The 17,192-nt window shown below is 35.2% G+C and overlaps 1 protein-coding gene across 2 annotated transcripts in view; it reads right to left on the bottom strand.

Moving 5' to 3' along the window:
- Positions 1–17,192, bottom strand: part of ADCY1 (adenylate cyclase 1) — a 367,557-nt gene that overhangs the window by 93,243 nt on the left and 257,122 nt on the right. For both annotated transcript variants that reach the window (XM_056804875.1, XM_056804876.1), the window contains 2 exons: positions 14,519–14,677; positions 11,482–11,623 (listed from right to left, as the gene is read on the bottom strand). In XM_056804875.1, coding sequence (XP_056660853.1) covers positions 11,482–11,623; positions 14,519–14,677 — 301 coding nt within the window. The remainder of the gene's footprint in view (positions 1–11,481; positions 11,624–14,518; positions 14,678–17,192) is intronic.

Below are 17,192 nucleotides of genomic sequence, written 5' to 3' on the forward strand. Positions count from 1 at the left end.
GTGATTTATCAAAAGTCACATAACTAGCAAGTGGCAGAATCAGGACTTGAAACCAGGTCTTATAACTTCAAATTCCGAGCTCATCCTTTATGTAATTAAATTCACTATTCTTTCCTCCCCAAATAAACAATTCAGTTTATGAATATGGTACTAATTTAGTAAATGATGATAGATGAAATAAGATCTATAGCATGATGGAATGATATTGATTCTTTTATTTATGGTAATTATTCTCTTTGTCTCCTATCTAAATAAGAGATTAATGTTCATAGTCAACCTAGTCAAAATCTTTGGAAGGAAAATATATCAAAGAAGACTCCTAATTTCAATGTGATTTCTAATGAACCTGTCAATGTGGAGTGGTGGTACATAGGTTATTGTTTTCTAGGAGGGGCAGTGACATTTTGTCAAAGTCAACAGAAATGTCAGGGATTCATGGAATGTAAGAGCAAGAAGAAATTGTACTGACCTATGGCAGTGTTCTCAAATACAAATGATCTGTTTGCTTTACATTTATAGCATCAATCTCATTGTGTTACTATTATCTCTATTAGACAAACCATTTTCCATTTCAGGGTCTTTGTTTCCTTATCTGTTAAATCACTGCCATATTAATTGAATTCTAAGTTATCTTTCTGGTTCTAAATTCTATAATCTTAAATGTCTTGTTTATTTTCATTTTTGATGGTATGTCCTGGGAAAAATAAAAATAACAATAACTTAAATATTTTTTTCTGAGGGAGGGGGTTGCTATGCTCAAACAACCCATCTATGTCAAGTTTTAGACCTTAAATATAGATAATTCATATAAGAAATCATTCAACTTCTACTTAACAAATATAGAAAAATGATGGAAAAGTCAAGTTTCTATTTCAGTATCGACAACTTCAAGTTTCCCTTGCTAGTAAAGGGGTGGGGGGAAGCAAATTGAATGCCTTTCTTTCCTATGAACTGATTAGAATGCATTAAGACTGGAAGGTGAGTCATGAAGGTGAATTCACAGCAGAAATATCACTCCCCAACTTTTTCTTGTCTATTATCAGCTAGAGAAGGAAACACCTGGGGAAAAGAGGCCTTTCGGGGTGTTTAGGGGATACTGGAGAACAGTAGATGTAGGGATCATCCTCAGAAAGAAAATGAAATGTTAATAGAAAATTGGGAGGATCTAGGGGGATTGAAGGGTGTAGAGCTTTAATGTATATCATTGAATGAATGAAAAGGAAGAGTAGGAGACTCTCCTTAGATAGCAGGAAAGCTTTTGTTTTGATTCTTTCCCCTGGACTCTGTGTGTGTGTGTGTGTGTGTGTGTGTGTGTGTGTGTGTGTGTGTGTGTGTGTGTGCTCAAGTGATGTAGGGAGGGGGCAAAGTAATAAATATTTTCAACTGGAGTTAGTCCCATCCAGCATATGCCATTGGGGGACTAAGTGATGCTGACTGCTGTGGGATCAGATAGAATTTAGTTTGCTTATCTCAGTTGTACCAGCTGAACCTGCTTCTGGCTCCAGTCTGTAAGAGCACAATGGTGGCCCTGGGCAAGCTGCCTAACAAAACCTTTGAAAGACTGATGGATCAGTAAATGAAGAAACAGATATGGATCAGGGTAGCCTATCACCATTACTCTTAGTGTTGGAGGTGACTTTAAAGACTAGCTGGTTCAGAAATCAACCCAATGCAAGAATCCCTCTGTGCTACTGTTGGCCATCCAGTCTCTTTGCATATCTCTAGATCAGGGCTCAGTAAGGATTTAGTTTTAATTCTGCCTTGAACACTGGTGAAATGAGAATAATAATACCTCTGGTCTCTCCTTTACAGGCATGAATTCATGAACAAAGCTTTTTTGAGACTTTGAAGTGCTATAAGCTATCAGTTTTTAGTATTGAGGAGATGACCCTTGCTCCCACATTGGCTACAAGCTCAGCAGCGGGTCATATTGTTATAGAACAGCCTTTATGAATGTGTCGTGTTAGCTGCCACCTACTGTAACAGAGCAGCCCCATTTCTCACCAAGAAACAGAGTAATATCCATGGTCTGTTGTGAGTATTGGTTTTTATGGATTAGGAGGAGGTTGATTGGATCATCTTTAAGGTCCCTTCTGGTTGAGATTAGAAGATGCTAGGATCACAGACAAGAGGAATGGAAGATCCAGTGACACCCCGCCCTGCAAATAGGTAGTCCAATCCTTGCATTTTACTGAAAAGAAAACTGAGGTCCACAGAGGTTCAGTAACTTACCTGAACTTGTCTTGCCTTTCTGCTTGCTTAACAGAACAGCTCTCTCTCTCTCTGTCTCTGTCTCTCTCTCTCTCTGTCTCTCTGTCTCTGTCTCTCTGTCTCCCTCTCTCTGTTTTTCTCTCTCTGTCTCTGTCTCTCTCTGTCTCTCTGTCTCTGTCTCTGACTGTCTCTCTCTCTTTCTCTTCTCTGTTTTATCTCTCCAGAAACTGCTTTGTTCCCTGAAGATTATCCCCCCAAACTCTACAGTTTGGTGAATCCCTGCCTGGACTTACTACATAAGAAGCATCAGCCTCCCTGTGTTTTTCACTTATAGGTGACTCTCTGGTCTATTCCACGTAGTTTCCCTCTCCCTTCTCACACCTCCCCTTTCACCTTTTTCTTTCTTCCCCTATTAGAAGAGAAGCTCTTTGAGAGAAGAGACTGTCTTGTTTTCTTATTTTGGTATCTCCAGTACTCAGCACAGAGATTAATACATAGTAAATGCTTAAAAAATAAATGCTTTATATCTATCTGGTTATCATGGATATTTGGTGCAGAGATGGGATTCATATCTATATCTCTTGATTCTAAGATTTGTCTTCTTTCAGAATATAACCCTGACTCTCCCTATCCTTATTTGTGTTTATTATTATAAAATATGTTTACTTTAGAATCATCAGATTTTCATTTTAGAGCTGGAATGGACTTTATAAGCCATTCAGTCTAACTACTTGGTAACCAATAGGCCACAAGTCAGTAAGTTAAAAAGTATGATTCCATTCCATATGCTATGGGTTAAGACATCCCCTTTTACCAGGGTGGGGTGGGATGAGGGTGGTGGTTGTGCTAGAGTTCAGAGGATGTGACTTAGCATCAAATCACTCCCAGGACCATGGACAAAGCAGGCTGGTTTATAATCTCCTCCCCTGGAGGTTTGGGTTCTTCTTTAACGAATCTAGTCCAGGGATCTTGATCTGTAGAACAAGTGAGAGAATACCCATCTCCTAGACTCCTTAGTTTCTCTGAGACTGGGGGAACACAAGGCTACTGCTAGTCTGTACCCTCTTGTTATGATTGCCAAATGAAATGGAGCCCCATTAGAAAACCCAAGCCTTCACCAATTCCCCAAGGTAAGAGTTCCTGATTGGCTCCAGGAATTTAGTCTAAAACTCATTCAATTTGCAATATTCAGCTATGAGTGATGCTTTCAATTTAACTAGGCTCTAATTCCCCGAAACTATATTGAATGGAACAATTTAGAACACATATTAGGAGACTAAGTATCTCATTACAACACAAATCAAAGAAATTGCCTTTTGATAGAGAAAATCTTTATGTTATTATGTAAAATGTTTTGTATACAACATTAACTTGGGGAATCATTAACAAAACAGACATACACATATGCACACATCATCTGTGTGTATATGTATCTAAATAGATAGATACACATACACACACATTCCTAAGAATTAATACACCCTAAACACACTACATGACCTGAAACTAAGTTTCCCAGGATCCTTTGCTTGCAAAGAAATACTTATTTTCACATTTAAGAAAGGCAGTCCTTTCTAGTATTTTTTCCTTGGGTGCTAAACATGTAAACTTGTACCTCTATACATAATTTTAGAGTCAAGTCAGGAAGACCTAAGTTTAAATCTTGCCTCAGATATTATCTGTGTGATGTTAGGTAAGTCACAGCCTCTGCTTGCCTCAGTTTCCTTATCTGTAACACGGGAACAATAGCAGCACCCACCTTACAGAATTGGTGTAAGGATTAAATAAGACATTTTAAAGTACCTTGCAAACTTTAAAGTGTACTAGAAATGCTAGTGATTATTATTATTAAATCTCAGATTGGTTTTTACCAATGTAATCTTTTCATATAATGCTTTGGTTGGATACTCAAAAAAGCATTTACTGGACTTCACTATCAATTTTATATTATTAATAGTTCATTGATAAAGAATAGTCTTTCCTACAGATGAAAATACAAATAAAAATGGATTATATTTATGATTCTATTAGAACATAGACTTATTGTTTCTGCATATATTACGTGTAAGTATATAATACACATATACTATATATACATTTATATTAAAAACTGAAATGTCATTGTGTCTGTATTTGAGGATTTGAGTAACATCATAAACAAATATTTTTTTTCTTCCATTAGATAATGAAAATAGTAATATAGATTTCAGAAATCATCCCAAATTTCTTTCTCTTGCCTTTTTGATTTTCATACAGATTTCAAAATATTTCTTTTTCTGATAAAGAAATGTTTTCATAGGACAAGGAATATAATATGTCTGTATATGTACACATATATGCATATTTGCTTGAGTTGGTTTTAAATAGATTTTATCCATACTACTATTTATGCCTGAATTGTAGCTCATACATAGCTTTACATCATAAATTGCATATAACTTTAGCTACATGCTGAAATCAGGCAAGTAGTTCTTTGAAATCCCTTACTATTCAGTGAAAAATGCCCACTGCTGACCTCCAGTAGATCACCAGGTGTTCCCCTTAAATCCAGAATTCTGCCAATCTGCTTGCAGCTGATATTCCAAAAACATATTTTGGAAAATTATTCATTGGTAAATATCCTTCTCACTATGAACACCATTTGCGATTTGATTGCTATCTGATATTAAGTGGTCATCATGTTTTCCCCTCAGTTTTCTAGGAATGTATTCATTCATGGAACATGTGATGATTGTAAAGTCAGCATATCTTTCATTGGCATAAACTAGTGTTATTCATTTTCTAGGTCTTAGGACTCAGAAGAGAAAAAGCACAATGTCCTTTTTCAGTAGAGAAATTACACATGAGATGTTTCCTTATTGTTCTTCACTTCGTGACAGGTTGGAAATCCATTTTTGTTTCTTCTAGTTGCATGCGCAGAAAAAAATCACAGCAGAGTTCTGATATTCAGGACCATATTTCTAAGAACTGTTGCCAAATGAATTTCAGGGTTGGATACAGAGCAATAGAATAAACTAAGCATCTTTAGTCAGAGAGGCCCCACAGATGGATGAACAAGCATTCACAGGGTAAGGATAATGGTAGGACCAGCTTTGAGTTGTAAGGGACTTTAGACATCATTTGTCCAACAGGCAAGTGACATGAATAAAGTCACAGAGATGACAAATAGCTTATTTACAAATACCTTATTAGATAAAATTAAGTTCAGGACCTCTGATTTAAAATCTATGATCAGGCAGATAAGTAACTCAATGGATAGAACTCCAAGACTGAAATTGAGAGGTTCAAATATGTCCTCAGACACTTCCTAGCTATATGACTCTGGGTAAGTCACTTAACTCTGATTGCCTAGGTATTGGTCCTCTTCTGCCTTAGAAATGATACTAAAGTAAGGGTTTTTTCTTTTTAAAATATAGAAAAAAATCTATAATTTTTTCCCACTCATTCACTATTTGCTTACTTTAATTTCATTTAATTTTAGGTCCATGTTGTGGATGTCTGGTAGACTGCCATATTTATTGCTCCTTCTCTCACTAACCTTCAGTCTTTTCTTGTCTATTGGCTACTTTGCTATTGCTTATAAGTATGCCCATGCCTATGCTATCCTCCAAAAAAATTCACTTGATCAGTTCATCCTTGCTTGCTATAATCTTATATCTCCCTTTAATCTTTCATGATTAAATTCTTTGAGGTCTCTTTTAAATCAGTGTCTCTACTTCCCTCCTTTCATTTTAAAATTTTTCTGCAGTATGACTTTTTACTTCTTCATTCACTTGAAACTGTTCCCTTCAAAGTTACCAATGATCTCTTAAATAACAAATTTAATGTTGTTTTCTCAATCCTTGTCCTTAACCTCCTTGCGTCTTTTGACATTGTCAATTGCCTTCTTCTTGATATTTGCTTCTATTTAGATTTCTGAGCCTCTGTTCTTTCCTGGCTCTCCTCTTTTTCTGACTTATCTTTTTAAATCTTCTTTACTGGATCATTATCTAAGTTACTCCTGCTAACAATGGATGTTCCTTAAGGCTCAGTCCTGTCTCTCTTTTCTTCTACTTTTATATTACTTTTCTTAATAGTCTAATCAACTCCCATATAATCAACTGTCATCGTTATGCAATTGATTCTCATATCTACTTGTCTTTTTCTCTTACCTCTACCTCCAATTTCCTATGGAATATTTTGAATTGGATATGCCATAACACATTTCAAACTCAACATATCCCAAATGAACTCACTGAACTATTGTAATAGTTTGCTGATGGGTTCTGCCTGCGCTGAGGCTCACCCCACTCCAATCCATCTTCTATTTAGCCACTATACTGCTTTTCTTAAAGCACAGGTCCAACCATGTCCCCCTTCTTATTCAATAACCTCCAGTGGTTCCTTATTGTCTCTATGATCAAATACAAAATACTCTGTTTGGCTTTAAAAGCCTTCATAACTTAGCCCCTCCCTACCTTTCCAATATTTTTACTTCTTACATGTATTTTTTGATCCAGGAACACTGGCCTCTTGGTGTTCCATGAACAACATAATCCAATTTTCATATCTAGGAATTTTTTCTGGCTGTCCCACATTCTTGAAAAGTGCTCCCTTCTCTTCTCTAATTGTCTTCTCTGAATTCCTTTAAGTCCTGAATAAAATCTCTTCTTTTCCTAGTAGTCTTTCCAACCTCTCTTAATTCTAATTCCCTTCTTCTATCAATTATTTATCCTGTATATATATATATGCATTAATATATATATATATATATATAGTTTACTTTGTATATGTTTGTCTGAATGTTGTCTCTCCATTAGACTGTAAGCTCACTGAAAGCAGTCTCTGTCTTTTGTCTCTTTTTAAAAAAAAAAATTCCTACTAGTAGCTCAAGATACAGTAGACACTTAATAAATGTTTATTGACTGATTGACTTCTTTCTAACTTTTCTATTCCTATTGAGGCTGCCACTGTCCTTCTAGTCACCTAGTCTTATGACCTAGGTATAATCCTCAGCTTCTTGCTCTCTCATCCTCCAGATCTAACAAATGTCATTTCTACCTTAGTAACATCTCTTTTATAAGCCCACATCTCTCCTTTAGGACTTCCACCATGCTGGTACAGTCTCCTAATCATCTCATGCATGGATTATTTTTTTTAAACCCTTACCTTCTGTCTTAGAATCAATATTGTGTACTGGTTCCAAGGCAGAAGAGTGGTAAAGGCTAGGCAATGGGGGTTAAATGACTTGCCCAGAGTTACACAGCTAGGAGATGTCCGAGACGGGATTTGAACCTAGAAACTCCTATCTCTCGGCTTGACTCTCAATCCACTGAGCCACCCAGCTGTCCTCTCATGTATGGATTATTGCAGCAGCCTACTGATAGTTCTGCCTGCCTCAGTTCTCTTCCATCTCCAATCCATCCTCCATTTTGCTGTTAAATTGATTTTCCTAAAGTGTGGATCTGATGATGTCATCCTCCTAGTCAATAAACTCCAGTGTTTCTCTATGACCTCTTGGATCTAATATAAAATCCAGTGTTTGACTTTTAAAGATCTCCATAACCTGTTACCTGCTGACTTTTTCAGTCTTCTTCTATTTCCCTTCCTTCCTCTATTCTACTTGCACTCCCATTATATTCTGCAGCTCAGAGACACTGGCCTCCTTGTCCTTCCTCTTAAAAGACACTCTTATCTCTGGACTCCAATCAAATTAACTGGTTATTCTTATTTAGAATTCTTTCCTTCATCAACTCTATCTTCTCAGTCTCAGCTCAAACCCCACTTCTATAAAGATCTTTTCCTAATTCCCCTTAATGCTAATAGTCTTCTTTTGAGATTATCTATAATTTATCCTGTATATATCCTGTTTGTACATCATCTATTGCATGCTGCCTCCTCCATTAAACTGTGAATTCCTTGAAGGCAAGGATTAAGTTTTAGCTTTTCTTAGCACAGTGCCAGACACATATTAGCTGATTAATAATTGTACATTGACTTGACTTGACTTGGATGAACACTCTAACCTGGCTTTTGAGGAACCTAAATCATCTTGATCAGAGTCCAAATTGAACCTCTTATAAACTAAATGCCATGGTAGAGGATTATATTATAGAGAGTAAAAGACGGTTATTAGAAAATTTTGTGGAAAATCATTTGGCTTCCATTCATCTTAAACCGAGAGAGGGAATTTTATTGTCCTTATTTTTTGAGGAAGGCTGAACTTTAAATCACAGCTTCTTTCCCCCAATCATTTCTTTAAAAATGCTTTAAAAATGTGGACTAGTTGTATATCAGCTAAATCAGAAAACATGAAGACTTGAGTTTAGAAGGCACATGAATTTAGTTCAGTGTTTTTGGAAGAAGTTCTTCAAATGTCTTGAAAAAAAATTTGCTCTTACTAATAATTAGGTCATGCTAGGAAAATTGACACAGCGACCATATAGAAGAAGAGCAAAATGAATATCTAATCCCTTAATTTTGGGGTATGTTTGGAAGATTCCAAAGAAATTTCAATGACAAAGGGAAAAGGACTACACCAATGATTTCCCTGGCACAGGGAACTATCAGGTAAGGAAATTCCCTCTTCCAAAGCATATCAGCACCTTCTTTGCAATCTATAGTCTTAGAGAGTTACCAAGAATACATAGAGGTAAGTGACTTGCCTAGGATCAGTCAATAAGTGACAGATATGGACAAAAGGTAGGTTTTCTTGGCATCCAGGCCAGCTATATCCCATATGCCATCTTGCTTCATTTCCACAGGAAGAGTAAATGCAAAAATAGTTTTCATAGCATACCTTGAGGGAGAATTCACTTTTGTATCTGCCCTGAGGGAAAGTGGAAGGGCTAATGGGAACTCTCCCTCTGGGTATATGGGTATACCCTGCCTACAGTTCTATGTGTCTATGAGTAAATATTGAAGTAATAAATACATAAAGCATTTGAAACTAGAGTGTTAATGGTTTAAGTAAAAGCAAAACAAAAATAAAACTTCTGAGAATAGTCTAACATCTAATTTTGGAATAATTAGTACATGGTTCATTTGTAACATGTGCCAACTTTCCATTTTGAGTCACAAACACACTCTGGTGAAGAAGTATTCTTTCTCTAGATTTCTTTGGGAGAATATAAGGTTAATTTAACTTACACATTGCCAAAACACAAAAGGAATGTTTGTGACTCTAAAAAAGGCTTGATTATCTATGCCCTGGCTTTCATGTTTCATAACATTAAATCAATGTTTTTATTTTGGGATAAATGTAAGAGATATGCAAAAGACAAAAGCATATTCTCATGTATGACCATATTTTAGCAGTAGAGAGTTGGGAAGAAAACATGGTGAGTCATATGCTTCTATAAATATCCACTCCCTAAGTCATTAAAAAGGACACTTTTGGAAGCTGGTTAATTTACCAGAATGCCTTGTTTAGCTACTACATCTACTGTACTAAGAAGATTCTATACTCAACAGTATGAATACAATTTCCAACAGTGGGCAACAGCTGAGGCAAGAGAAGAATTTGTTCTACATTAAACAATAACATGATATCTTTAGCTACACAAATTCTCTAAATTTTTATGACCCTTTCATCCTCTTATTCATGACAACTGACTGAAGTAACATTTAGCAATGAATTCTACTATTTACTGCCTGTGTAAAATTGGGCATATTACTATCCCTCTCCTGGTCTGTTTTCACATCTATAAAGCATTAGAAATTTGGATTCCAGACCTCGGTGTGCTTTAAGGTTACAATTGTGTCCTGCCATAGGAAATCTCGCATCAGCAAATATTAACAGAATATCTTTTAAGTCGAACATATTCTTCTATATTCTTATTTAAAGAAATATAAGGCACATTTCCAGGGCACCAGAAATATTTAAATCTATAGAATGAAACATCGCTTTGATTGATGCACACTACTGTTGGAAATGTCTGTGTTATACAGTGGTGGGTTGCAAAGTGACATATTGACTAGTCTGTGAACTTGCTGGCTTTCCAGAGTGCAATTTGTGAAGAAATTTTCCTGCCATTCTGAGAGATTTTTCATGGATGGGAACCAGGGAACCATGTTGGCTGAGATGTTTACCATTTCCACAAATCACTCATTGATGCAACCATGGGGAAGCTAACACTTGCATTTCACAGTCTTATGATAAATCAATCAGTGAATCTGACTATTGGAGTAGTTTCAAAATCCAAACAGATGAGAGTCGGCTCAGCTTCCATTAATTTTTCCTGAAAAACAGATGGATGCTGACTTGGGTACCTTTGCAAATGAACTCTTTGAGATAAGCTGCAGAAGCAGTTATCTATTATAATATGGTAGTGCAACCATGCTATTCAGGCAAGTATGCACAGGAGGGAGATTCTGTCCAATGACAGAGGTAAGCATTTGACTTTTTGAGAGGGTTAACTTGCTATTCATTAGAAAGTTTAAATGGAAAAGTCTATTATTTTTTCCTGGTAGTTTCTGATTTGTTTAAATTATCCAGATGTTTCATCAGTGTGCCATGATTTGTGTTGCAATATAGTCTAACATGTGAAATGCTTCTCTTCAATATCTTCCTTAAACTAAAAAGTGCCAATGCCAATGCTTTAATTATAATATATTTCTCTTTGATTTTAAGGTTTAAAAACCACCATCAAGTTAGTATTATTATCAATATTTTACAGATGAGGAAATGGTGGCTTATTGAGGTTATATGACTTGACAGAGATTAAAATGGTAGTTGGTGGCAATCCTAATGACTTAATTCTATATCTCACTATACAAAGGAGGGATGCCATTTTTATTGGAAGAATTAATAGCTGTTTCTTGCAGCATATTTTGTTTTGCTTCTACTGATAACTAGCATAATAAAAATCCAATAATTATCTATTAAATAATATCTAATTGATAATATCTTAGTGCTTATCATTTCATATTTATGGATTTTAACTCATTCTTTACAAATAATGAGACTGAGGCTCAGAAGGTTTAAGTGTCTTGTCTTTGGTAACCCAGCTAGTGTGACTCCAAATACATTATACCAAGCTATAGATCTCATAATAGATGTTCTGCTGTGTATCAAGTGTGATGATTTTATATACATAAAAAAGGAAATTCCAAGGATTGAATTCTGTGGATATCATCAGTCCCTTTATTCACACCTAGATGCTAAGGGCAGCTGTTCAGAGGATGTAAGAGCTACAGATTTGAAAGTAGAAGCATATACATTCTTTAAAAAAAAGAACTTCAAATAGGCAGTTTAACAATTCAGAAAAGAAGAGGCAAAACTTTGCCTACCTTTCTCCGATGGGATGGTACAATAAAAAAGGTTTCAATATTGTGTTTTTTCAAGAAACTGTTCCTCTCATGTCCAAAACCTGGTTCTACCTCATAGTCCCCATTTAGGCACTCTAAGGTCGTCTTTGTGATATGAACCTTCCTATAAAAAAGGAGGAGATGTTCTGAAAGAAAAACATTACAAGAGTTCCTGGCCACTGCAAAACTCAATTTTCACTATTTTGAAGTCTCCATTGGAGATACTATTGTCAGGACTAGGTCAAAACATTTTGAGACTTTACCTCAGGTAAAGTGTAAGAAGGCCCATAAATAGAATATTGCTTTCATAGAAAGGTCATAGTAAACACTAAATTTAATATTTAATCTTTCCACATATACAAAGGTGAGTCACCTTAAAGAAAGGGGAAGAAAGGTAGGTAAAACAGAAAGCAAAGATACATAACAGAGAAGAGAGAGGAACGAAAAGGAGAAATTAGGAAGGAACATATGAACCAAAGTGAATATTGCAGAATTATTTAAAATAAAACTAAGCTTGGTCCCAATAAAGAGATATGAAAAGCTACCATTATACTCCTTTGCCGAGATGGGAGGTCCATAAATAGGATATATTTTCAGACTTTTTTTGATGTATGGACCAGTTTTGCTAATTATTTTTTCTTTTCTTCTGTTTCTTTAAGAAAAATCTTTTTTTCCCCCAAAGGATGATTATCATGGAAGGGAGAAGAGAGGGATGTTGGGAGAAATTCAGACAATATAAAAACAAAAGATAATCATTAAAATGCATTTTTAAAAAGATAGGAGAAGAGAAAAGGACAAGAAATGGGGGGATTATGAGAAAATGGAAAAAAAAGGAAATAAGAAAAAGGAACAAAGTAGAATCATTTCACCATATAGTTTGGGAAATTCCATTAAAACCTTCCAACTCGAACCCAGTTACATCAAAATCATAGTAATCTCACCCCCCTGCCTAATTCCTTGGAAATTGTGACATCTGATACAAATTCTTTGAAGGCATGTAGGGAAGGTGGACATTAGGTCAAGAACATTTTTCCCCCTTTAGGAAAATGGATTAAGATAAGGAGGCAGCATAAGGGATAAAGTGATGAACTTGGAGTCAGGAAGAGCTGAGTTCAAATCTAGCCTCAGACATTAATAGTTATGTGATTTTAAGCAAATCATTTAACCTGTCTGCCTCAGTTTCCTCATCTATAATATGGGAATAATGATAGCAACTAATTTCCATGGTAGTTGTGAATATAAAATGAAATAATATTTGTAAAGTACTTTACAAACTTTAAACAACTATATAAATACTACTTATTATTATTTTTTGATGGTCTATTCTTTTAATACAGTAACTTTTGACCTATTAATATCATTATGTCTCCATGTACCTGGAAATATTGGTGCCCACTGTTCTCCACGAAAAAGGTTAAGCTATCTATGGAACAGAAGTCATTTCCTATGCTCTAGCCCAGGTTATATTTTAACATATATTATTCTTCCTCAGGATTTCTATAAATTTTCCCAGAAATTATCTTGGGGGAGAGAGTCATGTGGAGGTGGGAATAGGCTATTCTGCCAGTTTGAACATTTCTCTCATTACAAGTTAGAAATGACTTGCTTAGAGATTAATGTTAAATTAAATAAAATTGTTTGAAAACTTAAGGATAATAGTATAGAGTACAGAATTGGTATTAATATTTTTCTTTTATAACCTCAAATTCTTATTAATAGTTAACTCATTTTTGTGTCCAAGATGAAATAGGAAAATATTTCAAAGAATAAAAATCACAGTCTTTGTTTTTATTATCCCTTTAGGAGGAGGAAGCCCTTTCATCCCTTTGGGTTGGAATTAGCTCCCAAATGCTTGCCAAAAAGAGAGCTATAATCAATTTATAGATTCATCCCTAAGCTTAGGGATGGAAAGAGCTGGAAGGCAGCCCTGAAAGCACTGTTATCTCAGCAGCCTGAAAGTGTGACTAAGTGTAACTCCAGATCACCAAAGTTACTACTAAGTAGTTCCTTCAGCACTAGGGGACACGGGCCAACAAAAACATTTTTTCCATTAAAAAACCCACTAATCCTCAGGCCCTAGGATAGAGAAATCTCGTAATCAGTTCTGCCTAATTATTTGACCTGGCAATGTATGTTTATGCCAGTGGTTCTCGGTCTTCTTGTGCTGTGGCTCTTGTTTGGGAGGAGAGGGCAAGAGAGAGAGGAGACTAAAAAAAGATTAAGGGACAGAAATAAAAGAAAGGGACTGAGAAAGGGAAAAGGGAAAGGAAAGAGATGAATGGGATAGAGAAAGGAAACATGACAGTAAAGGGAAAGAGAGAACAGATGGGAAGTAAAGAAAAATGAAGGGAGAAATGAAAGGAAAAGAAATAGAATTAAGATTAGGTAGGTCTACATGGAACTTGGGAGAAAGAAAGGGAAAGAAGGTAGGAAAAAGAAAAAAAGAAGTAAAAAGGACAAAGAGAAAGAGAGAAAAGGGGAGAATGAGAAAGAAAGATAAGGAGAGATGGAAGGGAAGGAAGCAAGGAAAGTGCCTCAAGCCACTTGTTGAAAATTCAATGGATTTTTAAGTCAGATCTGTTCAATCAAAAGATAAATGAGACTAAAGGAAAGATGTTAAGATGAGATGAAGAAAACATTATTTTTTTCCTAGACTTTAACATAATCTATACCACCAAGTAGGCATGTAATCAATACTTATTGATTAACTTTATATGAACAAATGAATTAGTGATAACAACTTTAGAAAGTCCTTGGGAATGATTTTTAATTTATTTAATACATAGAATGTGTCTATCATTAATTTCCAAAGTCAATTATATAGCTATATGCATATATATACAAACACTCATATATGCCCTTATTTTTATTGTTTTTTTCCACCTTTAAAGATTGGATTTCATACTAATTTTCTTATAAAATAAATTTTAAGCTCTATTCTTATATATGAAAACCTACCAAAGAACCCCCAATAAACAATACTTTACTATTGTAAACAGTATAGTTTTCTAAGACTCACCCAGGTAATCCTCCAGTCTCCATTACATTTGCTAGAGTCACATCATTTGACCAGACATCATATTGCCACTTTCGAAGTCCTAGCACCCCACATAGGACACGGCCTGTATGCAGGCCCACTCTCATGTTCAGGTCAACTTCAGTGGCTTCTGCAACAGACCTGAAACAGATGATAGGGACCTTAGTTCCTTAGAAGTCATTTTAACTTTTAATTCCTATGGAATAGTAATGTGATTTCATATGTTTTCTTAGGAACTCTTTTAATGAGATTGCTTTATGGTTGTAAGAATTTCATTCTTGAGAGCTTCCCTCTTGAACCAGATTCCCCTCCAGAATTTTTGATCACAGGATTATATCTTCCAAAGACATCCTAAAAAATCATGCTTACAAAATTGAAGATGTATCAGATTATACTCAGTGTTCTCTTTATCAGAGATTCTAAGACTCATCAGTTATTTCTCAAAGATCGTATCATGTCTACTTCAAAAATCAATTCTTTCTGATTTATCCTTCCTCTGATTTTCAAAGAAATAAACTACCACAGGTAGTTGAATGTTATCAAATGTTCTCATTTTATCAACCAGCAAGCACCAGCAAAATGGTTGGATATTGAAGTTCTCATAAGTACACTATTAGCCTTTCATGGTGGATGATGTTTCTTGAATTCATCTATTTACTCCTTCTGAAAAAGAAGTCTTTTGTGAGTTGTCATAATTATATTGCTTCTGACTATCCCTTCATGAATTACTTAACTCAAATATTCTCCAATTGCACTTATCCTCCAGTTCCTAGATGTCCTTGCATGAGTGTATCTTTTTTTTGACAATGTAACTCCCCTGTTCCCTTTATCTATTTAAAGCAGAAGATGATTCTTTCTTAAGAAACCTAACTTTCCTACAAAAAGAATATTGTATCTATAACAGAGCTCCAAAGTTTTATCAAAACTTCTCTTTCTTCTCTATGATCACATTTTATTTTATCTTATTTTATCCAAGGATTCTTCATCCTCCTTAATAACTTACAGAATAGATATGTATTCCTCTGGCCAGTTGTCATCTTCTCCAATTGGAAAGTCAACTTTTTTTGTTTGAATATAGCTATTACTTGGCATAGACAAAAACACAAACATAATACTCTTCCTGTAGATGACTGCAAAATTCTCTTTTCCTTCCATACTTGATGTCAACAAGGTCTCAATTATTAATTGTTTTTGTCACTAACTCTCATGGAATACTACCTAATTGCACAATCTCTAGTTACTCTGAGGGTATAGTTACTTAAGAAACATTTACAATGGTCTTTTGCCTCAGGAGGGAATACTAGCTAATATTGGGGCACAAATAACAGATTCTTGCCAAAATCCTAATGCAAAAAAAGTGTTCAGTTGCCTATGGGGAGGAAAAATGGACTTTTAGCTATCTTTTAACTCTTTCTACTTATTTACTATTCTAGTTAATCATATTTTGAATAACTTCCTGTTTTGTCATTTATCTACATATGTATATAGATACATATGAATTTCAAATTCTTTGACTATATCTTTGAAATCACACATACCTATAGTAAGAGCTTTATGTATGGCAGTGGCTTAATAGATGCCTATTGAATAAATGAATGTGACCATATCCATCTATTCAATCACGGCCCAGAGTCTAGAATATATATTTAAAATAAGTGTTATTTGCTTCTAATTTATATTAAATATATTTTAAGAAATATAGAAATCACGAGCAAAGAACTTTCTTAAAATTTTACATGTGAGTTAAGTAGTTTATATGTGTGTGTGTGTATAACAACCAAAAAAATCATCACTCACCTTATTCCTGAAATAATTTTTAAAACAAATTCACATAAATTCTAGAGAAAAACCTGCAAATACTTTATTTCACTTTAAATTTCTAAACTCAGAGCTCTAGAATAATTAGGAGAAACTATTTATGGAATTTACACAGTATAGGAACCCTGAAATTCTTGACTTGCAAGAAGAAAAATGCAATAACACAACTAGTGGTATTGTGGATAGGGCATTCAGCTTGAAATCAGGAAGACTCATCTTCATGAGTTCAAATCTGGCCTCAGATACTTACTAGATGTATGACACAGGGCAAGCTATTTAACCTTGCTTGTTTTAGTTCTTCATTTCTAAAATGATCTGGAGAAGGAAATGGCAAGCCACTCCAGCATCTTTGCCAAGAAAACCCCAAAATGGGATTAGGAAGAATTGGGCAAGACTACAATGATTGAACAACAATTATAGATCCCTACCCCCCCCCCAATCACTACACAACTGCCCCAACCACTATTTCAAACCAGGCCATCAGTCCAATCCTTGTCTCTTGATTGCCATCTTTCATACTTCCATAATGTAATTTATCAGCTAGCTGCTACTGTTAACACCTTGGATTCCCAAAATAAAGATGTTAGTTTTTGAGTGAGACATCCTTTAAAAAGAACATCTGGGACCTCCAAATGTGATGAATAAGGAAGCAAACGAGCAGGCATTTGCCTTGGCTTCAAAGCCATGAGGTTTTCTGCTGTGGCAGCTGCCACATATTGATAAGAAAAAGAACATAGCGAAGGCAGATTGAATTACTTGAATACTAAAGAACTGAGTACTTGTATTGATGGGAAAGACTAGCAGAGATACTTTAGTTTTATAATCAGTCCACTACATA

This window comes from Monodelphis domestica, chromosome 7 (assembly GCF_027887165.1).
Source record: "Monodelphis domestica isolate mMonDom1 chromosome 7, mMonDom1.pri, whole genome shotgun sequence".
NCBI lineage: Eukaryota > Metazoa > Chordata > Mammalia > Didelphimorphia > Didelphidae > Monodelphis > Monodelphis domestica.